Source organism: Athene cunicularia (assembly GCF_003259725.1).
Source record: "Athene cunicularia isolate RWA chromosome 3 unlocalized genomic scaffold, athCun1 chr3_part1, whole genome shotgun sequence".
NCBI classification, from domain to species: Eukaryota; Metazoa; Chordata; class Aves; order Strigiformes; family Strigidae; genus Athene; species Athene cunicularia.
The window spans coordinates 104,766,304-104,792,991 of record NW_020799097.1 but is presented as its reverse complement, the minus strand read 5'-3'; the positions used below and the strand labels follow the sequence as shown (position 1 = coordinate 104,792,991).

The following is a 26,688-nucleotide window of genomic DNA, read 5'->3' as shown; positions in this document are numbered from 1 at the left end:
AGGAATGCTAGTCACAACAAAAATAAGAGTCCTGCTATTGTTTTGAAAAAAAGCACTCAAAACTCTCTACAGCAAAAGCTTTTACTCTGTTGTTAAGCTCCTTGCTGTTGTGGTCTCTCCAATTTCTGCAGGAGCAGAGCCAGTATAATCTAGTGATCATGACCAATTACTATCATTGGTAGTATCATTCACTTGGCATGTTGGAGTAGAGTTTGGCATGCTTCTGGGTTTTCAGGCAGTTTGGTTAAATAGAATTATATCTTCTCTCTTGCCACCCATCAGAAAATCTACATACCAAAATAGCTGCATTTGCTCAACTAAGTAAGTTCCTGCCGATGTGTCTGTCCACCAGCATGCTATTTCCTCTTGGTTCCAGAAAGTCTCTTTCTCTGATATCTTGTCTTTCAGAGGTTCTGTATGTCATATAAAAGCCACTCTTCATTTTTCTGAATGTAGAGGAGTGTAAACTTCAGCGTTTGCTTATCTGATATTCCTGGCTAAGGCTGTGCACAGAATTTCATAGATTGGAGAAGGCAAAGCTGTGAAGCTAGTTATGATTTCCAGTTGCTTGATCTACCCTTATTCCTGTCTTTTTGTGTAGATTTACAGTTAGCTGTTTTCCAAAGGACTATACATACTGCTGAAAATTACTTGCGAGGCTGTCATTGTTTCTTACTTTACATACTCTGTGAGGAAGATATATTTCAGCAGTGATTCCTCTGTACCAGGGGAAAACTACTAGCTTTATAGCTACAGGGAGAGGACAAGGCTAGGTTCAAATCCTCAGCCCCATCTGTCTGTATAAACTTTTACCATGTTTGGGTTTATTTTGTGCATCACAGGTGGTGTTACAGTGCGAATATGGCCACACCATAACTGATGGTGTTTTACTCGCTAATGTAATCATACAATCTGTTAATCTAACAACACTTGACAGATACCACCAATTTATTTCCTAGGCATACTGTGAGCCAGTTATCATTTGTCTTATAATAAATGCATTGTTTATGGTAAGAATTCAGACTTTTAAATATTCATATCTTGCCTTTTTGCTCTTGATCTGAAGAGTCTGCTTTGAAACACTGTATGCTACTTCCCTTGATAGAGCAGACTAGTCTCCAGAATTTGCTGTTTGTTCCAGGATTTTTATCTTCTGCGGGGTTGTCATTTTATATCTACTGCTGGACATAATTCTGGAGTTATAGTCCTTGGGTAAGGCTCTGTCTTGACTTGGATAATCAACAGTGCTGGAATCTTCATTAGTGATTGTGAATGCTATTGAAGAATTTCTCTGCAGATAAATACTGTAAACAAATCTTGCCACCCTGCAACAGCTTTAAGAGGCTGTGCAACAATTTCATCGCCTAGAAGCTGTGTGTATGGAATATTAACAGATACAGTTACTGGTGGATTTACCTCAGTCTTAACATCTGCATCCTGCTGTTCTTTTTACCTTCATTCTGTAAAAATACCCATCTTCATTCATGTGTCTTATTACATGAGTTGTTCCAGTTAGGTTTGGCCATGGTTGTCACCTTGCATCCAGCTATAGTTATTCTTGCCCAGTTCTTTATGCAGTAAATTTGACCTTTAAAGCCCTCTTCTAGTCATAGTTGTTGCTTCTCATATAACTGGTTTTGTGCTAGGCTGAGTTTTCTTCAGTATTAGAAAATCAAGCGGATTTTTATGCAATGGTAAATTGCTGAAATAAGAGCACCGTTGAAGTCTTAGCATGATTCATTAAACTACTGGTCTTCTAACAGCCTAGAGCTCTCTTTAAAGCCAAACTCTGCTCTGGCTCTGTATTTATGCAAACATCTTTGACTGCATTACAGTTAGCACAGTCATTACTCACACAACTGCACTGAAGAAACCTTGACTACAAGATCAACTGACTTTCCCTTTCTAATCACGAGTTTACATAAAACTGAATCTTAACTATTTTAAACTAGCGAAGTTAATTATGGCTTCAGTCTTTCTAATGAGATGCAGACTGTTTTCCCTGCTGCGAAAAGGAGCCTTTGCACGGGACAGTTGCAGCTGAAAATGATAGCAGTGTTTAGCTGCATTTTTAACTTTTGGGTTGGGTGTGGTCCCTTAAAAAAATAGTTATGAATAATGCCTGCTGGGAGCTTGCCATATTTCAATAGATTCCATATAAAACCTATTCTTTACTATTTTAAGACTCTCAAACTCTCTTCATTTAATGTGTTTCTAGAGCCATTATTGCCCTTCTGCCCCCAGGAGCCAGAGGACACACATTTTGTATCACCTTTGGTTCTGTTAGGAAGTGCCTAATTCAGGCAGTTTTAAGAATACACAGTTCTGAATCTGCAGGATAGGGAACAGGGGTGTTGCCAAGCTTACCACTGAATTGACAAAGGAGACAGGGGTTGAGCAGTGCTTCGTGAGACCTCATTTACAGTGTGGGCTTAATGCTTTGCATATGAGACTGGGAGGAGAAGAGCCATGTGAAAATCTGTTGACATGTTCTAATTCCATGGTGGGGCACGGAGACTGTGCGCTGGCACCCTGCGAGCTGGTAGCCCTCTTTCTGTGCTGCAGTCATGGGGGGTGTTGATCTGATGTGGAATGGGCATGCTCTTTGCTTAGCAGCTGACACTAAAACCATTGGAACAGCTGAGTTTTTGCAAATGTTAGAGCTGTAGGCAAACCTCAGAGGTTTCCCCTCCCTTCCCTAGGAAGGATTCTGGATTTCTTTCTTTTGCCCATTACTTCACACCTTCCTCTTTAGCATTCTGCCTTTGCAAATTTATCTTTCCAGATGTTCTCAAATATAAAAGGAATTCCTTTTGTTACACTGCAGCTAAGATTAGATGAATGTAATGCATTCTCATCCTAGGGAATGAGAATCTGCTTCTGTAGTACTACCTGGTGTTCTCCCATCCAGTCTGAAGGTACATGTAAATCCACAACACCCGTGTGTGGAGTGTGGGTCTGAAAATGTCAAAATCAATCCAGGACTGTATGTACTCCTTTCTTTTGCAAAAATCTGTGTTTTTCCAAGCTCTGTTAGAGATCCAGCTACACTACAGAATGAACCTCCACAGAAACAGAGCTGTCATATTTTTACTCTGCCATGTTGCGTGCAAGCATATGGTCGTGTTGCTCTATATAAAAATGCCCAAACAGCACGGTGCTGCACGTGTGCATCCTAGGCAGAGGAGAAAACAGTATGTGTCCTGTGCTAATATACATCACTTGCTACTTTCTTAGAAGGTGCTTGAAAGAACTACATTTTTTGGTAAGACCTCCATACGATGGGTAGCAATGTAAACTCTGAGGATGTAAATCATGCCATGTTGTAACAGAGTAAGATGAAAAGAGATACCGGTTGGTGAGAAATGGCTTTGAAAGCTTTGATGAGCCTGTGGTGGCACTTGAAAATCAGGTAGCTGAGGCTTTTACACACTCTAGCTGTTAGCTCTGCCCTTGAGGTATGATCTGCTTATGATTCAGCTCCTGAATTCTTTTAACTTTCAGGGTGGCCTAAGGTGAACTGGAGCCACTTAACTTTTAGCCCAGCCTATTGAAAGTAGTGGTGGTCCAGGAGCTGACTGAGAAGGAGATGTGACACCCCTTTGTAGGAGAGTCAGGGCAGGTGACTGGGGAAGGTAGCTGTGAAAGCATGGCCTAGTTTTTATCTGTTGCTACAAACCTCTTGGAACCCTAATATGCAACCCTCCTTTAAAGGGAAGTTTGAGCTTTTGACTGATACTGTGTTACTTGCCAGGTGCCCATACTCTTGAAGTTTTGCTTGAGTTGTGCTCTAGGAAATCTTTTCCTTCCCTTGAATCCAGCATGGGGGGAGCTGTTTTTATACTGTCTGATTCAAGAGGAGAAAATGAGATACAGGTGCATATTTCAAGTTTAATCTTCCTTCTGGGAGGGTGGGGGAACTTTGAAAATAAACTGCTTTTCTTTGTAGCTTCACTGTTCTTGTTTTTCTTGCACTATAAATGTTCCATGGAGCATTTTGAATTCTGTTTGGCCCTTATCTCTGTAGATAGTCCTAGTTTTTCTTCACTAAAACCTTTTAGTTAATGAACAAACTTATGATGGTCAGGCAAGGTAACATATACTGTGCAGCTGTGTCCATTTGATGTCGGTTATGGGAGTCTTAACTCCTCCTTTCAGCTGGTAGTAATAGAAACAAATGTGACTCGCTGGAGCTTCTGATTTTGAGACATAAAAGCTTAAGTAGAATTGTCTTCAAAGTAAGACTGCTAGCAGTGGGCTATTTTGAAGCCCTTCCTTCTCTTTTACATTTTTAAATGAAAATGAGAAATTACTTCACAGTTCTGCTCATGGATATTTTAGATAGCTTACAAGTTTGAATCAAAGAATATATTTCGTGCTTTACTCAGAGTTTAAGTATCTTAACATTACAAAAATAGAAAGTTAGAAAAATAATCCACCTTTATACTTCCTCTCCTACCAAAACCCACAAAAGCGGACTGTATTTTTTTCAGTGCTGAGATACTAGGCTTCTGTAACTTCTGAGGAGGCTTGACTTGATCTGCTGAGAAGCCCAATAGAGGAACTGTAGGCATGACTCCTAAAAGGGCAAATTAGAACAAACCACTGAGATTCTCAGAAGGTAATACACTGGTTGGTTTGGGTTGTTTTTTTTTATCTTCCCTATCATTTCAGAGCAGTTGCGTTTATAAACAATTTATGACGTGGTAGGCATTATTACAGTTTCTGTTGAGTGAATGACCTCCATCTGTGTTGATGAGTTGTGGGTGGGGAGCTAAGTGGCAGATGTCTGTTTCATCTATTGTGCTTTCAAAAAACTCTTGCTTGTGTATAAAAAAGCTTTTGATGCTGAATGATCTGGTACTGGATAATAAATCTGAAATCTTCACAAGAAAAAGCAGTTGTTCATATTTATATTTTTTTTAAAATGTGCATGTGGAAGAATACAATTTCAGTACTAAATGAAGTTTTTTTTTTTTCATTTCAGAAAACTATAGCTAAAATTGCAACATGCTTGGAACTGAGAAGTGCAGCTTTACAGGTATAGCTCTGTTTCCTATGCGACTTCATACTTTAGCAATAGGTAACTGTAGAGCTCTTTAAAGCTAGATTAGTGTCTTCAGACATTGCCAAAACCTCTGAAAACAGAGTGAACAAACCCTTGAACACTTGGACTCTCCAGGTTGTCAACATGAACGCCCCAGGTGGCTGCCTTAAAAACCTTTAAGTGCTTACTTGTATTAGCATGTATTAGGGTTTGCACAGGAGTTTAACTGCAGATTTTACATCTTTTGTTCTTTTTCTCGGTTTCCTCCTTCAGAACTGATTGGTTTGTCTTCCTAACCTGTGTGCAAGAGTAAAAAGATCCCTGGAGTGACCCTTGCACTAGTGCTGTGGCTTCACAAATTGTAACAGAGCAAGAGGAAAAATGTGTGTGTAGAAAAAAAAAATACAGCAGTCATGAAAACTGTCAGTGCTGTAGGCAAATGTGTGAAAATAATGATTCAGAAGCTACTCTTTGGGCTCCTTTCTGGACTGAAAGTAGATGGAAATGGAATTTCTTTTTCTCTCAGCACAATCCCCAAAACAAAAAGGGAAATGAGAGAAATTGAGAAGAGTGTGGATGCGGGAAGGATGAATCAATTGAAGCAAGGTTTGGGTTACTGGATTACCTCTTTTCCAACAAAGAGTGATGACAGGCAAATTTTGCATCAGGATACACACAGCAGTGTTCCTGAGTACTTCACGTTGCTGTACAAGGTGCAGCACCTTCAATTGTCTGAGAGGCTGGGATACAGTGACAATTTAGGCAACATGCTGGAGCTGGACTAATAAGGGAGCTGACCAGTTTCGAGGTTGTACAGTGTTTGAATAATTATTTGATTAACTCTACCCATCTTCCAATTCTTATCTAACCTGGGGTGTTTGAACAGTGTTGGACTTGTTATCAGTGACTTTGTGATGAGGGCAGGTGTGTTCCACTGTGGGACAGCTTCACGGGTCAGGTCACATCTCAGAGCAACAGCAGAAGATGCAGCAACGTTATAACTTGCCAAACTGAAGAGATGATGCCTTGCAAGAACAGCCTTCCTTGTTCATTCCTTGGCAGTAACTCAAGGATTTTATAACTTTGTGTGAGGGTACTAGAACTTCTCATCCACTTCACTTTGGGGCGTGTTTTGCTTGCTGCAGTTCTGTTATGGTTTCTTAGCAGAGATTAAAGCAGTTAGTGAGTGTGGTCATCTTTTCCTATTCTTCTAACAGTATGGGTGTAGCTGCTTTACTGTCCTTCTGTAGTCTTGCAGAAGGTCCCTGTTGACACTTAGGCAAAATCAAGAAAAAACAAATGTCAGGCCTCAAGATTACCCACTGTTTTCAATATTTCTTTAAGAGATGCGAAGGGTGCAATGGCACAATGAGGAAGACCTGATCTTCTGCCTAAAAGAGAATGTCCAGTGCCAGTCCTCTTATTGCTCCACTTTTCTTATGCCAGCTCTGCCACTTATGTCTCAGAATAGGCTAGTTCAGCTTACCAAACTGTTGGTGAACCACCTCAGATATAAAACATGAGAAACTCTTCCATTGAGTTAGTAAGTCAAATAGGCTTACTGAGGGGCAGGCATGTGCTACACATAGGTAAGGAAACTGCATCATCAAAGTTGGAAAGAGATGGGAATCTCTCTTCCATTTGCAGTGGGCTCTTAGCTGAGTGTTTTGTCAAACTCATCTTCTATACTGTAATTTCTGACAGTGGTGCAATGTTGGACGTGTGTCTTGAACTGTGAATGCTCCTGTTGGACCATTACTTTGCAGTGCAGTCTTACCACTGATCTTGCTTCAGAACAACTTGATTGGGGCAGAATTAAAACAAGTTCCTCTGTCTTAATGCTCCTGTGTGTAGTATGTAGTCTTCCTGTATGGAAGAACAGCTAGTTGCTTTAAAAATATTTATCTTGCATTAGAGCTTGGACCATGGGATAGGTTTGTTCTCAATAAATGAGAAGTAATGTACTTTCCATTTTCCCTGTGCACCTAGCCTCGTTTATGGAGATTTTGTCTGGGTTTTTTAGATTATAGCTCTGGAGTAACCTGACATGCTTGAATGAAGTACTTTGCATGCTTATTCTAAGATATGGTAGGTCTGAGGGGAAGGTGCATACTGAGATCTAACTCTCTCTTTGTAATGTCCTAGTCTGCTCAATCACAGGATGAATTTAAGCTTGAGGATCTGAAGAAGTTGGAACCAAGTAAGTAGTATCTTTGTATTTTAAGTGAGTGATGTTTATCGTTACAGTGGAAAATATGACAGCAGCGTGAATACTGACTGACCACAATGTGGTTTGACAGTAAAGCTGGATTTAGGTGGTTCTTCCAAAAATCTGTTACCATGTAGAAAAAAACCTGATGTGTGTTAAGGAGTGTATTGTGGATATAGTATAGTAGTCCTCATGTTTCAGATAATGTATTCATCTTTATTCTCAAATAAGTAATTTTCTGGGTGCTGTTAATTTTTGCACAAAATAGTAATTTGAGCTGTCAGTGGTACAGTATATAATCAGATGGAAAATTTACCTGCACATTTCTTATTTGAACAGAATTTTAACACTTTGAGGTCTTCCTCCTTGCAGAACGAAATTTATTTTTTTCTTCTAAAAATATTTAACTTGTGCTCATGGTAACAAATCACCTGTCACCTACCACTGTAATGCTACCAGACTAATGAAGTTAAGAGTCAAATTGAGGATGTGAGTCAGTCTTTGAAGGGTTTTGTGTGGTGGTGTTTTTTTCCAACTGATCCCAGGTCAGGTTTTGCTATGTCAGTCCAGAAATAGCTTTTTCATGTGGGAGGTATCTATTTGTCTGCTACATTTTCCTTCCCATAATGCTGGCCACTTTGTTCTCAAAGCATCCTTAAGATCAGAGCTCATAATACTATCCTAAATGCTAATGTTTCTACAGTTCTTTGGGAACAGGGGATGTGGAAGAGCTTCTTTCATGCTGGTAAAAGCTGATTTTATTTTGCTTCTGTCACAAATGTATTATTAAGGGGGGTGTTGGGGATAAATAATGGGCAGGCAAGAGTTTCCACTTCATTAATAAGTTGAGCTTCTCTGCACTCCCATTCTCTAAGTAACCAGCACAGGATCCTGCTTCTTGACAGGGAAGCTTGTCAAGAAGCAGGGCACTGAACTGAGCTTCCTAATGTCTCTACCAAAATATAGTCCAAATACTTTTAAACTGTTCCCTAAAAATGGAAAGTGAAGGTGCGTTACAAGACTGCTAGGTTTGTGAAAACCATAACTCAGTAAAGGGTTTAACTATGCGCTGGAAGTATTAGGTCTCTCTCAATTTCTATGTTGCATGTCTGGCCTCTGCATCCTCTGATTTGGGATTATTTTGTATAGATACTCCTACTTTACAACGTATTTTAAATGTAATCTCTTAATGACTGGATTTTAGACTCCATTGTACAAATGCTCTATGAGTGACTGAATGATGGAAGGGAGAGAAATCGTATTTTAATGGATCAAACTGTTCTACAAATCAAAAGTGACTGTTGAAGGGTTTAGTCAGAATTTACATTCTGCCAACAGACCTAAGGCTTCCTTTGAAATACCTCAGAATCACAGAGCCACCGAATCATCTAGATTGGAAAAGACCTTGAAGATCATCCAGTCCAACCATTAACCTAACGCTGACCATTCCCAACTACACCATATCCCTCAGTGCTATGTCGACCTGACTTTTAAACACCTCCAGGGATGGGGACTCCACCACCCTGGGCAGCCCATTCCAACACCTAACAACCCCTTCTGGAAAGAAATGCTTCCTAATATCCGGTCTAAACATTCCCTGGCACAACTTGAGGCCATTCCCTCTTGTCCTATCACTTGTTACTTGGTTAAAGAGACTCATCCCCAGCTCTCTGCAACCTCCTTTCAGGTAGCTGTAGAGGGCGATGAGGTCTCCCCTCAGCCTACTCTTCTCCAGACTGAACAACCCCAGTTCCCTCAGCTGCAACTCCTTTCTTTAAAAGCCAAAATTTCAATTACGGTGCAGCAGTCCTGTGGCTTATCTTGCCCTCTGTCAGACAATTGATTTTTAGCTGTCAAAAAACCTGTTCAACAGCGTGAAGTGTATTCAGCCCACGCCTCCTACGACAAGCAACTATATTAAAACTGGGGAAGAGTGTGTGGCCATCAGTTTTCAAAGACACTGAGTTATTTTCCTTGGAGGAGACCGGGTGCTTCTACAACAACAATTAAACATTGATGTTCTTAATGCTGCTGTCTGACTTGAATTGTTCTGGCCTCTTTCTCTCTGAATTGTGCCTTTGTTTTGTGGTTTTTAAGTATATCTTGAATAGAGTAAATATTAATCAGGCCAACACCACAGCCATTTCATAAAATATACCGTGAAGTGTTTTAATTTGTGTGTTGTTAATTTTCTCTTGCATTCTACCAGAAAAAGCTAAAAAAATCTGGGCTGGCAATGCAAACAAGTGATTCCTTTGTTAAGTCAAGCCATTTTGTTAGGGTGGAATGAAAACAGCTATTCACACAATTTGGCTTGTTTTAATTACTTTTGTGCCTGAAGCTGTCAAAGTGGCAGAGAACTCTGTTGTTATAACAACCAGGGCCCTTAGATTTAACATTTTTTTAAAAGATATATCTTGTGTTGTCAAGTTCTAACTTTTCCTACTTAAGCTTGCATTTCACGCTGCTTGGAAAGTGGAGCAGTTGGCTACTTTTGTTTGTTTATAGGATTTGTCACCGAATCTTTTGTGCTAGAATAATGCTACAGGAGGGTCCATACATACAAATAGTTCTTTTGAGACTACACTGTGTGAAATCATTGCTAACACAGTGGATCTCACAAATCCTTTTCTTGTGAAAACTTACACTGGTGTTATAATACACATTATAAATGGATAGGCTAGGACATCTTGTGTGCCTGTGTGTGTGATAATTCTAGCCACTAAGCAACTAATTTCAAACTCAGTGTATATGTATTATAAGAGAAGTAGATACTGGTGTGTACTGGGGAGCTTGGTGTCGGAATTATTTTGTTTTGTCTATTTAAAATACAGGTATCATAGGCTGTCACTAAGAATTAAAATGAACAGAGGTCTTTACCAAGTGTGTACTGGTCTTACAGCTCATGTTTATAATTTCTTTTGAAATCTTGAGAGAGAGCCAACTGCTGATAAAATCAATGTGATATTGTCCACTGTCACAAAAGAAAAGGCAGTTTCTGCACGAGATCCTGCAGAATGGTATTTTTAAGATTTCTATTGGAAAAGCCACATAAATGGAGGCCATGATGCTGAGATCTGCCTATTAGTTATACGCATGGAGAACTTTCTGCGAGTCCTGTTCTCAGCAGTGGTATTACAGAGGGGAAGTGCTCTTTCCCCCAGAGGCAATGTGTGTTTTTAAAAACAAAACCCACAAAAGACCAAACCAACCTCTTAAAGCTTGGGTGACTTAATATTGCAAGGGAGATTCCTGTTCTTCGTAACCTAACGTTTTTTTCTGTGATGTGGTTATTTTTATTTAAATGAACAGAAACTCACACTTGTGATAGATGTAAAGAGGATTTTCCTCTTCCTCAGAGGATGATTGTTGCATTGCTGGTTTACTGCTTTGCTTTTTTCTTAGTGACTTTTAAGTATTTCACCAGGCTGAATGCTCTACATCCACTTCTTCTCCTGATGTTTAAAGGAGCAGTTTAGTAAATTGCCATATTACAACTTTGCAAAATTACTTGCTATTGGTGATGAGACAGAGTTGAAGGCTTTTTTAAAAACTTGATCCACGGCTTTCAGCTGCAAAAGGCAGGAGGTTCTGGGTCATGTTTCCAGAAGTGTTTCTGAGCTAGCCATTTAGCGTCACCCTCGTTACCAACACCGCCAGGACCCCTGAAAGCAGCGTGCTCCCGTGGGCAGCTTTGGTACCAACACCCCTGTGCGTGGCTGCAGGAGGGTGTATGCTCAGCTCTGCCTCCAGGCAGCATCGAGATTTTAGGCGCTGTAAAACGGTTTCCCTTTTTCCTGTGCTGTATCAGTGGCGTATTTTGTGCCCTCTAGTGACGACTGAGATCTATTACTAGAAGGTTTTTTTCAGGAGATGTTCAGTCATGTAGTCAGAGAAACTGGTTTCTGGGAAGAGGGGAATCTAGTGATTACCAACCTTTGGCAGATGGGAGGAGAACTGCTGTAATTTCTATTGCTTCTGTATAACGTGTCTATGACTGTAAGAGATCGTGCTTTACTGAGATTTTTATGCATGGGGCAGTTTCACTTTCTGTCTCTGGTATGACGTAGCTCTTGAAGAGCTGGGGAATTCTGAGTGTGATAAAAATCCCCTTCTTTTCCTGAACCTCAGCTGCTTTTCTGTTGGGAAGTGGCTGTGATTCTTTGCCACCATGGTGAGATCTGCATTTACTGATCCCTCCAAGCAGAAGTCTTTGGAGAGAGAGAGAGACTTGGCACCAGTTTTGTCTGTCACATCTCTGACTGAAGGCAAATTAAAGCTTTTTATGTATCTGTATTGTGTCCAGCTGGAGTCAGACAGTATCTAATGTCTCAGGTGGTGGTATAGAAATCAGAAAAAAAAAAAAAATCAGAATGAGCAAAGGCTGGAAAGATTATTTGGGTTCTTTATAGTTTCCCTGAGGGATTCTTTATTAATTGTAGCATTCATGTGGTGCCTGGTAAGCTAATGGTGGAGCTCATGCTGAGTGATGTGAATATGAAGACAGACAGGGAAGCTTCCCTACACTGGCTGAATTGAAGTGTACAGAGGGGCGTGGCAGTGATTCCTTAAACATAACTGGTACTTAAGTACCTCTGGGTATTTGTGTCATCTTAACATTGTTTTAAAACACTTCTCATTCAGTAGTCGTATAGGGGATTTCTAGTGCTCTGAGAGGGCTTATTGCAAAGTGGGGCTCAGTGAGAGGACTCGGTTTTTCTACCTACTCTCCCCCTACCAAATCTGGGATACTCACTGTCTGGTGGGAGAGTGCTTCTCCCTGCAGGTGTTCACATGTTAGTTTTTAGGCCCTTTAGCCATCACGAAATGCTTATTTCTTTCACATGCTTTTGGAAGTTTTGCTTTTACTGGTAAATGCTTTTGGAAATAACAGCTAAAGTTGTAATTACTAAAACTTGAGTAAGCTTCTAATATAAATGGCAAAGCCATTCTCCACTGCGTGCTGGAGAGTATAGTCAGTGTCTCTAGGGCTTGATGCTCAGATGTTGTACCGTGTCTCTTCTGAATATTGCCAATCTGCCCAGACATCTGCGGGTAGAAAAACAAATAAAACCCCAACACCACCAAAATAAAAACCCCAAAACACATGCATGAAGAAGTAAGAAATCTCAACTATGTGTTACGAGCATGCTTGGACTCCCACTGTGTTTGTCTGAATGTGCAGCCTACGTGTGTGCTTAAGTGTGTCAGTTCTGGAGACTTTGGTCTGTTTGTAGCTGATGCCCGTAACGGTACCACCCTCCTTTCAATAGCCACCAAAGAGCCTGTGGAGCCTGTGGCTTTCTCTCATTGTGCTTTTGGTTATTACTGCATGTATCTTCCCTGTCTGTGTAAGTGTGGTGGTGATTATGTATGGAGTTGCAGTTAGCCTGTATGAATGTTATAGCGATATAGCTCTGATCAGGACTGTACTGGTGTTTAAGATATGAGAGAAGTGTGGGGTGGGGTTTTTTTTGTATGATCTGATTATTTTTTAACTACTATTATTTGTGTGTGTGTGAAGATGCTGTGAGAATGGACATAGCTGTGTAAAGCAGTAGAATTAATGCTTGTTTATGGATACAGATTCTTTTTTCCCCCCCCTCTTTGCAGTCTTAAAGAATATCCTCACTTACAATAAGGAGTTCCCCTTTGATGTTCAGCCTGTCCCACTCAGGTAAGAGAGAACTGGGTCACTTCGTGTACAGTTGTGTATCTGAAAGGGAGCATAGCCTGGAACCTGGTGTACATCTGTAACATTAGAATTTCTAGAGCCACCTACTTGCTGTACTGCTTTGGGTAACCTGGTTAGTAAGAGTATTTTGAATTCTGTTTGTCTAGGTACCACTAAAAATCAAGTCCATGGTTTTGGTAAAGTCAGGACTTCATACATCCCTACATCTCTCTGAAATTGCCAGTATTATCTCTTGGTTTTAGACTCTATGCTTTTGGTTGGGCTGAGCTCCTGCAATCTCTGTTAGAGTCTGTAGGTACAGGTAGTTGTTCATAACAAGTATGAAATTACTTTAAAGGATCTTGCTCCTGCTCTATACTTAGATGCTGAATTGTAGTTGAAACCCAGATGATGAATGATTTTTTGGTCTCATTCTTCTTTCTCTGTTTTACAGGAAGATTTTAGCACCTGGAGAAGAGGAACACTTAGAGTTTGAGGAGGATGATGAGGAAGGAGGAGCTGGAGCAGGGTCTCCAGACTCTTTTCCTGCTAGAGTTCCAGGTAGGGGCACTAGCCTTCTCATGCCAGCCTAAGCACCATGTGTAAGTTCTGTCTCTGAGAAGCCCCCTTTTCCAGCTGTGATTTGAAAAGTTTGGGTGAGGAGCAACAGACTAATGGAAACTCTAATGCCATATTGGAGAACCACGAAGGTGGCCAGTGGACGTTTTTTCTCAGCAAACAGTATCTTACTGCAAAACAGTTGTATAGATAATCTGTGAGGGTGGTACCATCTCCCTCAAATAATTAGCCTTTATTCCTTGTTCAAACTTAGTATTTTCATTCCTGCATTTTCTTAACCATTCTGTGTGAAGTGTTTCAAATGCATTCAAATGTAAATTGTGGCAATGTGTCTTCTACAACATTGTGCTAGAGACGTAATAAGCTGTTGCTGATTATTTTTGTGTTGCATAGTCTGGTGAGACAATGGCTTAGGCTAAAGCCAAGCTCTGGGAAGATAAAGAGGGGTAGCTTTGGTTTTGATAGCTTAAATCCTTGTGCATGTGAAAGCAACTGTAGAACTGGATATACCTACAGATTCTAGAGAAGGTCTTCCTGTAACTTCAGCTTTTGACAACTTGCTAAGTAAAGGATTAGGATGTTCTAACAGGTTCTTTTGGTGCCTGGTGTAGTTTCTTTGCAGAAGAAACAAGTTTCTAGTTTCGGAGTGGGTTGGCAAACTTCATATTTCAGGAAGGAGATAACAAGTAGGGAAACTAGTACTGGAATTACAGTCAAAAGAGCTGGGGTGTTGCGTTACTTACGCCTGGAGAAAACACGTCTCTGTCCTTAGATCTGAGACAATGCATGCTACTGAATATCATCCCTGCAGGCCACACTGATGTAGCTACACACAGTCTATAGTTGTTTATGCTAAGTTCACAAATAGGCTATAATATATTGTGATATTTTACTGAAGTTTACTATTTTGATCCTTGTTATTCACTATGATTAATCCATTTATGAAGATGCATTCTGTCAGTCCAAAGTACAGCAGAGAGACTTTAAGTAGCTTTTGGTGAGGTGGTGAATCAATAAGTCTGTGACCATTACCATAGTGCCAACAGTTGCCTCTGTGCAACCCATTAGAGCTGTATGCATACAGTGGACATAGAAATTGTGTGCATGACTGAGAAGGAATCTGTGTTCATGATAGACAGATGAAGTTTACAGTTAAGTCATTTTCGAAGAAGTGGGGTAGCCAAATCAGAAAGAGGAGAGGTTTGGTGCATATACTTTCTTACAGAATTATTCCTCAGTAAGACTATGCTTTTAAGAAGTGGTGAGAGCAGCTCCTGAATTTACTGATATTTTACCTTATCTGACTTTACCTTAACGCAAACAAAAAAAAATCAGAAAACTTTCCCACAGCTACAATAATCTAAACCCCTAAGGTGGTTTTGCACTGCTTGAGCACAGATCTTGTTCCCACTGAATGTTAATTAGTGTGGTTCTTACCTGATTTGGAGGTTGATCTGTTGCTCTTCACTGGGTGATGAGGCTTAAGCCAAAGCAGTTTGCAGCCTTCTGGGGTGAGCCTTATAAGTAAAGTGGACTTTCCATATTGAATGGATAGAACTGTGTTGTACTCTTTGCTTCTATATGCCTTTAATCCATAGTGCCTAACTGTATTGTCTAACTGATCATGGTCTTGTCTTCTACATGCATGGCTTCATCGTTATCACATTGCACCATTCATCTAACCCAGGAGCCAATGAAGGTATGATAACCTTTTAGTATATACAGTTATTTCTTTGATCATATTCATGTAGTTGTGATGTTTTTCATTCAGCTCTTAGTTTCAACGTTCAAAATTCAGTCTTTGGTAACAATCATAGTACTAGGCATCTGTGTGTGTACCTTAATTTGCCTTCAGTACCGGAAAAAGGGGAGGTCATATTTGGTGATGCACCTTACATAGCTCTCTAGAAGTCCTGCTGTGCTAAATAAAGACATTCTGACTTGCAGTGTAGCCAAAGGTAGATGTAGCTATATTTTCTTTAGTGGAATACACATTTTATGGGGTAGTTAGACTTCTGTGCTGTATGGAGCTGAACTGACCAATGGCTTGCTGTCTCTAACAGCAAAGGTTTCCTGCTTTTCTTCTGGTTATATAATTCTTTATTCCAGTGCTGTACGGTCGGTGGATTCTTCTGTGAACCATTTCTGTTTGTGAACCCAGGAGGACACTTGTCAATTTTTCCCCTTTCTCTGAATTAGGGTTTGAGAACAGAGAGAATGAATGCCAGTGTCTTGGTAGCAGTGGGCTGTTGGGTTGGCTCACCTTTGTGTATATGAAATGCATTTGTAGGAGGACACATTTAATTTGTAGATGTTTCCTTCCTCGTCTGGCACCTGTGGTTGTCTGAAATGGCTGGCAGTTTTCTCGTAAAAAGCCTCAGTGTGAGCCTGCTGAAAGCTAACAGGCCCTGGCTGTGGTGGCAGCCTGGCAGTGCAATGTCCAGCCCTAGGAAAGTTATACTTTAGAAAAGGGTACCATCAGCTAATGGCTGCCATCTGAAATGACTACAGAGGTTTCAGCAAAAGACCTGCTTGGGTGGTTGTGGCTTGCATGAGACAGGCTAGTCAGCTGCTTTATTAGTCCATTGCTGTCTTGGCTGTTCCTCCTGAGGCAGAAAGGAAGCCGTGTTCCTTGGAGACCATCTGTCCTATGATTCTCTTATCTGCTGGAAGTGAGCTTGACTTTTCTGTTCATTGCAACTCTGCAGTTTCACACATTCTGGAAAGCATTTTTCAAGAATAGAATAATTTTTCTTGAACCAATAACTTTATAATAAATGCCAGTCTAATGCATCATTCAGCTGATTTTTCTGTCAGCTGTCCCATCACTTAGTCCCTTTGAGTGATGGATAGGAAAACTGAAGGATACAGTTGTTCTTGGCTCTTGGGGGGTGACATTGCTTTTAGGAGACAACTGAAAGACGGCAGAGCAAAGTTTCGTGCGAAAGAGAATACCTGCTTACTTCTACCTTCATTTAGATTGAAATAGGAACTCTGTCTTTGAACACCTGTTCAAGAGAAACAGCAAGATTAGCTAGAGCGTGTATGGTCCTTTGCAGAAATAGGTGTGCTCTAATAAGTTTGCTTTTTAACATTTCTCATACTGTAGTCAGAAGCCTGTCCCATTACTTCAGAATGGTGGGATATGTTGTGAAGGGTCTGTGGACACAGTACCTTGGAGGTCATGAGTCTGCTAGCAGCCAGGACAGGAAATACAGATGTGAATTCAGGTCTTGCTGACGATACTGAAAGAGGAACTGGGTGTGGGAATGCTCATGAAATCTGGAATACATGGTCTCTTGCAAAGCCAGTCTCTCTAATAAGATAAAAACTTGGTTCTCCAGCTCCTCAAGCGGATCAAGAGGGGAAAAAAAGTATCAAGTAAAATCTGTATTGGACTTGTCAGAGGAAACTATTACTTTGTTTAGATCTCAAGCCTTCGGATAATTTTTTTTTTTTAATTAGAAAACCAAAACTTTAAATCAAACTTGATCTTGGGTGAAAGCATTTTCTGTCTTGGTGCTTGTTCATCTAATACTGGAGAGATGCTTGAAGCCTGCCAGTTTTTGCTAAAATCAGCATGAAGAAACCTACTCCATTGTTGATGACAATCTCATGGCTTTTAATGAGTTTGAACAGTTTGGATGCCTTGCCAGTTGCACTGCTTCCTCAGCACTGTGAGGATTCATTTACTATGACCACGAAGTTTTGATGCTAAATGTTCTTGATGCAGAGCTGGGAACTCCTTCCTTCAGGCAGAAGGGAACTTGGGAGGTTTTGGGAGTTTTTTGGTTGGTTTTTATTTTTTTTTCTTTTCATTGAAATAGAGGCTAGTAGAATTTAAATAATTAATAATCTCTTTTTTGGTTCCCTTCATGACCAGTGGGATTTGCAACAATGCCATTTTCTTTCTTGTTCTCCTGGTCTAAATGTTGAACATGAAGCCAAGTCATGTTCAGTGGGGTGGAACTCCTGATTAAGTATCTGAACTTCCTGCAACTGCAGATTGAATCCAGCCTCCACAATTTAATCCTTAAAAATTATAAAAGTAAATTCCATGAATGAATTACTCTTCATGAGAGCAAGAAAGAACACTTTAAACAAATCTCCTCTCTGTTCTTACAGCAATAGTTTTTTAAGAATTCATTTGACTTGAGGCAGTCCTGGGGTTTTTTGGTGTGGGCTCTGAAATCTGTCAAATGATGTTGTGTGTACACACAGACTTGCCCATCATGCTGTGTACTATTGGGATATGAATCCTTGGGCTTTGAACCCCATAAGAACAGCGTCTTCCGTAAGAGATGATGGGATAAGCAAGGCCTCTGCTGTAAGATGACACAAAGGGTTAATAATATGCTTTACTCTTTCCAGGTACTTTATTACCCAGATTGCCATCTGAACCCGGGATGACATTACTCACCATCAACATAGAGAAAATTGGTCTGAAAGATGCTGGGCAGTGCATTGATCCTTACATCACAGTCAGTGTAAAGGGTAATGATTTCTGTTCCTGGATCCTCATTTCTAGTTTGGAGAGCGTGTTTTCTGAAAGATGTATTGATTATTTTTTTTTCCAGCCTGCTGGGAAAAATATTTGTTGTTACTTGCATTTTCTATTGTGGACTTCAGGCTTCTGCTTTAATCAAGGGTGGAAAAACTCTGTATTTTAGAGATACTAGGAGGTGAATCACTGCAGGAGACTGTGCACTCCACTCTGGGATGCCTTCCCATGCTGGGAGCTGAGTATCAGTGACTTGGCAGGCTGTACATCCCTTTTCCAGCTTCTTCAGCTGATTCTTAAGTACAGATCTGTTCAGACTGCTTGTATTCCCCAACGTACTGGTCTCTGGGATTTCTGGAGATGGTGAACCACAGCCTACTGTCTCCGTTCTTGCCCTGTTATTAAACTATTTTTTTTTAGTACAACAAAGATCATCTTACTAGGACTTAAGGTTTAAAGGAATGGGTGAAACTGAGAAGCAAAGCTTGCAAGTGAAGTAAAATATAAAATATGTTTTAGCCTTGGCAGTGAAATATTTCAGCCAAAGCCTGGTGGGCTAACAGCCTCCCCCTCTGAGAGCCTCCGTGAATCTGGAAGAACCTCTCTCTCTGTCCAGGATAGGCAACATTAGGATTTCTCACTGTTTCAGATGACAGCATCGTTCATGTCTTTTGCTTGAGGCTGAGATTTTTGGTATTTAGACTTTTTAGTGGGAGCATCTGCCTCTTCCCCATTTTGCATTTCTTAGCAAGAAGCCCCTGAAGTCAGAATTGCTTACCCTTAACCTGCCCTGCTTGACTTCTGCTTATCTTTACAATCTTTTGAGATATGACCTTTTTTTTTTTGGTTTATCATATAAAAATCTGTAGCTGAGCCAACAGCCTCTAGTTATGTTCAGTTGTGATAGCAACCTTATATGTGTCCTCTTTAGATGTGGTATTGAATACCAAACCTAGGAATGAAATACTTGAGATGTGTGATCAGGTGCTTCCTCCACCAGACAAGTTCTTTGGCAGAAGTAAGGGTCACGGTAGTGAATGGGACTTGAATCCCAGTGATATTCTCAAGTGTTACTTGCCAAAATGTATAGATAGAAAGCTTTATCTAATCCCACTTCCTCTGATTTTTTTCAACGATGAAACCTTCCACTTCTCTCTGGATATTTGAGGAGTCACCTGGTTGGGGCAGAAGCCAGAACATGACTTTTGCCTTCCCCCACTGATACAACTGCCTCATTGTGTTTTCAGTCTTGGAAACATGCAGTATTTCTTTGTTTATGGTGTTGCCTTAGGTTTGCAGCATTATTTTTATATTGTATAACTGCTCTTTGGGCTCCATTTCTCTAGTCACTTGTGGATCTTCCTTTGCCTCTAGTATGCCGGAAAGCTGAGGGATGGATGACTTCAGTGGTGAGGCTAGCTGGGTAGATGTGGGTTTAATCAAATTTAATTCTTTCATGCTGAGTTTCTCTTGGCCATCAGAAAAATACCACCCCAACAGGGTTCTAACACTGGATCCTGGAACTTCTCAGAACTTGTAAAGCAAACATTTGTTGTTTCTTGCCACCAAATTGTTTGTCTGTCTTAACTTATTAGGTATTATTAAAACTGTTGCTTGCCTTCAGAGCTAGCTCTCACTTCCTTTCTAGAGCTAAGAGAGACTGTATATTGCTAGGTTTGCGTTCCCGACAAGTCTTTCTGTTAACATGTGGTGCTCTATTTGCAAGCTCCTATAAATGGTGACTGCCAAGTAACGATGTAGAAAATAGTATCAAAAAGTGTGCGTGTGGGGGTGGGCTATCACCTAGTCTGCTAACAGTGTCTTTTTATACTTTATTTCTCAAGATTTTTGGTGAGGAAAAGTAATTCTGAAAAGCCATTTTGTCCTTGGTACGAGTCTGAAGACACTTAATAGATGTTTTTCTTGGTTCTATACCAGGCTGCTCTTCCACAGGTTTGGAGGGAGGTTTGTTCCTGATGCAACATTGGTGGTCTCAGCCCACTCCCTGGATGAAGAGCATCAGTGGTGCTCCAGGGCCCCAGCCTCAGCCTGTACCCCAGGCACGATGCACGTGCTCTGCACTTGTAATCTTGGCCACGTTGTTAGCAACTTTGCTCCACCTGAGGAAAAGGGGTCCCTAATGAGAGGATAGAGAGTAAGAGGACAAATATACCTGTGTAAACAGCAGAGGCTTAGTGAGAAACAATATCATCCGTGCTGGCTGTGCCAGAGCAGCACAATCGGTGGCCGGTGCTGAGAGCTGGAGTGCAACCCATGGCCCCACCATTCCTCTGCCTGTGGGAAAAACAAGAATAATGATGTACGTTGAGGCTAGGCAGCAGAGCAGGGCATAGAGTAAAGCTTGTATAAGATGTGCCAGCTGTGCCACCCAGAACCTGTGTGGAGGGCAGCCTTTGGTGCGTATCCCATTCTGCCAGTTCAGCTGCTGAAGCTCTGCTGGAGTCTTGCTTGCAGAGGGAATGGAATCCTTTGCTGGTAGCACAAAAAAATGTGTTTTTAAAAATAAAAAGAGGAATAATTCCAAATTTTCATCTTAAATAATGTCAGAACTTTTACCTACATTTGAGTTGCAATCAAAAAGAAAATGCACTGACTGTGAAGGGGCAAAATTGCCTCTTTTTTTAAATTTAGGGGAAAAATCCAGGTGTGCATTAACTTTTTGTGACAGTATGAGTGATTCATAAATCTCTTGAAGAAGGACCTTTAAAGTCTGAGAAGCTTCAGCCATTCTCATGCTGTTTCTTTCCTGCAGATTTGAATGGGATAGATCTGACTCCTGTGCAAGATACTCCTGTGGCTTTGAGGAAGGAGGATACATATGTCCATTTTAATGTGGACATTGAGATTCAGAAACACATTGAAAAACTAACAAAAGGTATGTAGTATCAGAGACCTGAAACGGGGCCCAGGAGCTTTGAAAGTGTAGACACTGGGCTGCTCCTGATCTAATAAACTGGTTGTGCCTGAGCTGCTGCTGCAGACAAGGATAAAAATAGACCTTTGCATCCTGTCCCTTTCAAATCGGTCATTGTGATGAGTTGCAGACAAGAGAGGAATGAAAAGAGAAAAATGCAGCAGTCTGCTCTATCACACAGGTATTGAGCTGCTTTATCACCTTCTTTGGACTGTTACCGGGCTACGAATAAATGAGCAAAGAGTACAAGCTGTTGTGAGTGTGGTGACCATTGTGAGGACATGGTATAGCTTTTTAGTAAATAACAGAAGCGTTGGAGAGAATTCCTTCCAATGCATGTAGAGCATCTTAATGGCAGATACGTTTTCAGATAACTCTGGGCCATAATTGCTAACTTTTCTGTTAACCATTTTCCACTCTAGGTGCAGCTATTTTCTTTGAATTCAAACACTACAAGCCTAAGAAAAGGTTTACTAGCACCAAGTGCTTTGCTTTCATGGAGATGGATGAAATTAAACCTGGGGCAATTGTTATAGAACTGTAAGTGACTTGCAATTATAGATGCCAATGACAGAGAAAATGAACTAGACTTCAGTTACGATGTGTGGCTTGGTGCAGCAAGGAAAGCATCTTCATTAGATTGACATTCATAAGGAATATTCTATTTTTAATAAAAAAAGGAAGATAAAAATGCTTTTTGGCAAATAAAATGGCTAGAGACCTTGTCTAAAACTAGACTATTTCCAAATAAAATGCTGGTGTTTGTAACTAAAATTTTATCTGAAGTTAACAAATTTTGCATGGGAGATTTTAATTTTTACCTTAGCTTGAGTGTCAGATCAGCTGTATTTAAAAAAAAAAATCAATTTACATAATCTTTTGGTACCATACTTCTGTAAAGGAGTCTGATTTGAGACATGGGATACTGATTTGCAACTGAATTTTATGAACACTTGAAAGCACTGTTGGGTGGTTGTGTTTTTTCCCATTCTAAGCATACAAAGAAATAGGTGAAGCCATTATGCTGCAGTGGTTATGATGTGCATCCTACCCTTACAGTGTGGCTGAAGGTCTGAGCAAGGGTTTTGAGAGCTTTTTTCAGGAAGAGGGTGAACCTTGCAATTCTGGGTCTCTCTAGGAAGAGTGCTTAGTCTGAGCGAGCTGGAATACTTATGAAGTACTAACTGATAACTGCAGCTCCTACACTCCAGAATAATTATATTGGGAATCCTCCTTACACAATCCTTACATTAATTTAAAAATTGAAATCTTTTTGTAAAAATACTAATCCAGAGAAAATACTGGTTTGAGTTTCTTCCTGTAAATGTACTCATTATTGTTGCTTCCAGTAAGTCTTGTCAGATGTGTTTAAAGATCACAGTAATAAGATCTGTACAGGACAAGCTTTCTAGAATGTTTTCATCTTCCTGCGCAGCCCTTAGTCCTTGGATTAACTTACTTTCTTATGGTTACAGGTACAAAAAACCCACTGACTTTAAAAGGAAGAAATTGCAACTGTTGACCAAGAAACCACTTTACCTTCACCTCCATCAAACATTGCACAAGGAATGACCCTAGTTGTGAGACTTCTGTGAACTGAACCACAAGTCGCGGTAGCTGTGTGTAGTAGCCTTAGCCTTCAAGGGGCAGGAACACAACTGTATTCATGCCAGTAGGTCAGCCGGGACCATCACACACTGCACAGCACTACTTCAGGGTCAGAGGCAAGCCTACCACCCGCATGCAAGATTTTTTTCAGTACCTTCCACATGCAGGTTTTTCTGAGAGCCCTGAAATACGTTGACTGCTTTTTCCTAATTTTGCTGTTCATCACCTTTTATCTTAACCGTTATTATCCTTTTGCCTCAAACTCCACCCAAGGTTGGAGACTTGCCCCTTTGCCGAACCTGTAGCAATAAAGATGTGGCAGGCCTACTAACTGTTTACACTTGCTGTGCTATTGTAGTTCCTCTCATCTGCATTTTGGAGTCCTCTGCAGCGGGCTGGGTGGCAATAGACTGTGAGGAAGATGTGGGGGTCCGGAAGGAGCTTGAGGTACTGCAGTGATTTGAAGTGAGGGAGAGGCAGGTGCTGGGTCAAGCGGGGTGGCCACAGAAGGGTTCCTCAGCTGGTCTGCTTTGGTCAGGCCAGGAGGAAGACAACTGCAGATGAGAACACTGAACTATGATTTTAACAGCCTTGTCTCATTCATTCCTACTGAGTTTTGGATACATGTTACAACCCTTTAAATCACCATCACTCCCTAATAGAGATAATTTTTCTGTATCTTGTCACAGAGTGATTTGCAAAGGTGGGCAGGGGAGGGAGAGGGGCTTTCTCCAATGCTTCATCGTGGTGGTGGTGGGTGTTGCACCATGTCAGTGACAGCAGGACAGGCCCTTCAGTGTTCAAGTGTCAGTTTTCCAGAGCTTTTGGTAAAGTAGATCTGGCTAGCAGGTTGACCCACCTTTTACATGAAACTGCTGTTCTTACGGAAACTGATTGTATGCAGTTTTCTGCATATTTTGTGCAAGTCTGGAAACTTACTCTAAAAATTACCTTTTTATGTAAGTAGATAGGATTATCATTTATTTTCTATATTTTTGATTTGGTGTGTAATAAGCTGCAGGACATTGGCTTATTATGACACACTTGCATTCACCTTTTGACCAAATAAAGGGACAGAAGTAGAACCCAGTCAAATCTTTCCTATGTTTGTGTGGATATTTAATATAATACTTTAAGGTTTTATATACTTCTTTCATATCTAACTAGTGCCTAAATACTCTGCTATGCTAACAGAAGACCCAGTTCACAAAATAGTGCCAAATAGTAGGTTTATTTTAAACAGTCTTGATGCAGATGTATCATCAATTCCCTTTTTCTGTCATGTAACCCCACATTGTTACCATGAGAAAAAGTAACATCCATTAAAGCATAATGTATTTGTCTGGCTAGAGACAGGTGTTCAGCATTTTTGGCTTTACCACACTGATTAGGATAAAAAGCTATTTTTGAATGTCCTTATCTTCTTGCCTTCCCTCTGTTCTGATGTAACTAGGGATGATATTATTTAGGTGTTATGACAAAAGTCAGCAACTCTTCCTCACATTCCACTGTTGGTTGGAAGGGGGGGGAAAAAAGTGCAATTGAATTTTCCTGTGTGCAGGTCTTTACCCATGGTATTACATCTGATACACTGAATATCAAGCCCTGAAGATTTCCCTAGGTATTCTGGAAATACCACTGAATGCAGCATTCAGGGTACCAGATGAAAGGACGATACATGCATTCTTAAAAAAATTAAAAAATCATCCTTTGGACTCTCTAAGAGGATAAAGCACAGCATGGGTCTGTGGTTGCAACTAAATCCAAGCTCGGTCAGTTGCCGTGTTACTGCCCATGGTCCCTGGCTGGCTCTGCCCCCCGACCTCCTCGCAAGCCGCAGCATAGAGCATCACCGCAGGGCGGATCCCGGGGCTCTGTCCCGGCTCTGCACCCTCCCGTGCCGGCTGCTGGCAGCGTGCAGGGCCGGTGAAAGCCACTGCCCTCAGGTGTGTCCCCGCACCCCACCCAGCTCTGGGGTGGGCAGGGGAGGAGACGCTAAACACAGCAAAGCTTGGTGCTGGGGTAGGAGAGCCGGAGCCTGCAGAACCCGCCTTTGAGAGCAACACGAATGTCCAGCAGTGTGTCGTCAGCCACAACTCGCACTTGAACTACAGCCCCCCCTCTCCCTTTCAGCTGCTTCCCCTGACTCCCCACGTTGTAGCTGTCTGTATTAACTCCAGTTATATGACATGTCAACTTTGAAGTATTTTTGTTAAATACACAGTAGAGCTTTGTATTTAACTAGTTGTGAATTAATGTCTGTAGAGTGTGAAATACCATTTTTAAAGTTGTTTCTATCCTTTGTGTTTTTTGTGAACTGTCTTTCACTGAAAGGACTACTACTCCTCACAACAGAAGCTCTTGTATTGTCTTACACTTTAGTGATGTTCTGTCTTATCTTTCATCTTACATCTAAAAGCTTATACATGTACTGTAAGAATGTAACACCTAGACGGCAAGTCTAATTGCTGCTTGTAATTCAGCAGTAAAGCTGTAATGGCCTTTCAGTAGGGGTTTTTATTCTTCCTAGTCGTTTTCCCTTTTTTTCCCCCCTCCCTCAGACTTACCTTTACACAGAGTGCTTCTGAAAAACCTTAGTGTGTAGATAAGTAAGGGGCTGCAGTGCCAAATACTACATGCTCACCCTTGTACTAAACACATTCAGGGACTTTCTTGAACATCTACAAACAGAGGGTGTTTGTAAAGCTGTTCCATGTATGCAAACAGATTTAAAGCAAGAGAGGTTGATATGGTTTACATGCACCTATTCCACATTAGGAAAAACTACTTTAAGTAAGAGAAAAGGCTGTAAAAATACAACCTTACTGCTAAGTTGAATTGGTCTTAAATACTAAGATGAAAAGTCAGCTCTCAAACCTTGCTTAACACTGCAAGCCAGTCTCAGAAGCAGAAAGCAATTACAAAATCTCATAGTTTCTAGAATTCTGGAGTGTTCACCTCTATTTCCAAGCTACCTGCACAACTTCCTGGAGGTTTCCAGCTCGGTACTGCCCTCCAGCTGAGGAGGGCTGTCTCCCCCATGGTCCTAGTTACGTGAAGCAGGCTCACAGCATGCTGGGCTAGCTCAGCGTAAGGCTAACACCATCATTACCTTGCAACAGCAGCAGCAGTTTTTCAGCCTTGATTTGGTTCTTGAACTTGGTCACAGCTGTGGTATTCTCCAGCTAAATTACTGAACGAATGTCCTTTCTGAACAAAAAATGGCACTGAAACAAAGCCTTCAGGGTTTAGCAAAAGGAATTTTGCTTTTTATTATAACCTTCCTTTGAATACAGTGTCATTTGTGCTTCTGATCTCTGACCAGGCATCTTTTTTAAAAAAACAAACCACCTCACAGTCCTCATGTAAACCCCTGGCCTACAATAACTGCAGCTTAATGATGTGATGGAGAAGGCAGGTAGGAGAGCATTTTACTCAAAAATTATTTCCACAGGAAATGATTTGATTTACATTTTTCACGGAATTAGTTCATTCACCAACTGGTTACAGAGGCTACATTTAATTAAAACTAGCCACACAGGTACTTCCTTTCTATTGCACGTTTAGAGTAGGTTCAAGTCCCATCACAAAATGGTTCTTGCAGCCCAAGAGGATGGATGAGTTTAAGGTGATCATAAATGCACATAAGACGTCTGTAGCAATTGGATAAAAATTAATCCTGCAAAAGCTGAAATATACTGAAATGAGACGAATGGCTTCACGTAGAGAGCCATTTCCTAAAATCCTGACTGCAGGAAGTGCGCTAGAGTCCACTGGGTTGAGCTGCTGACCCGAGGCTGCAGTCAGGGTTTCTGCACGGGAGGCTGTGTGTAGTCCTTTGGGCCCGCGGGTGCGGGCTGGGGGGGCCCTGCCGGGTAGTCTCTAGGTCCCGACGGTGGCAAGTCTCTGCTGGGAGAAGGCGTATAGTCTCTTGAAGCAGGTGGGGGTAGCCGAGGGCCTGGAGGATAATCTCTTGGGCCAGGAGGACCAAGGGGTCGAAAAGGAGGGTGCCCACGTCCGTAGCCTCTTGGATCTGGAGGAGGTGGTAGCGGGCCAGGAGGCAGATCTCTCATTCCTAAGGGTGGGCCAGGTAAGAAATCTCTTGCAGCTGGAGGTGGCAAGGGAGGACCACGAA

General features: G+C 41.2%; 2 protein-coding genes across 2 annotated transcripts in view; one reads left to right on the top strand and one right to left on the bottom strand.

The window, feature by feature from the left end:
• Positions 1-25,901, top strand: part of AIDA (axin interactor, dorsalization associated) — a 27,931-nt gene extending 2,030 nt beyond the window's left edge. Inside the window, 9 exon segments of the mRNA XM_026844246.1 lie at positions 4,988-5,041; positions 7,193-7,247; positions 12,870-12,933; positions 13,385-13,491; positions 15,197-15,208; positions 17,881-18,003; positions 20,784-20,906; positions 21,368-21,485; positions 22,421-25,901. Coding sequence (XP_026700047.1) covers positions 4,988-5,041; positions 7,193-7,247; positions 12,870-12,933; positions 13,385-13,491; positions 15,197-15,208; positions 17,881-18,003; positions 20,784-20,906; positions 21,368-21,485; positions 22,421-22,517 — 753 coding nt within the window. The 3' untranslated portion in view covers positions 22,518-25,901.
• MIA3 (MIA SH3 domain ER export factor 3) overlaps positions 25,794-26,688 on the bottom strand; it is a 31,050-nt gene continuing 30,155 nt past the window's right edge. The window contains exon 28 of the mRNA XM_026844640.1: positions 25,794-26,688. Within this exon, the coding sequence (XP_026700441.1) occupies positions 26,357-26,688 (332 nt within the window). The 3' untranslated portion in view covers positions 25,794-26,356.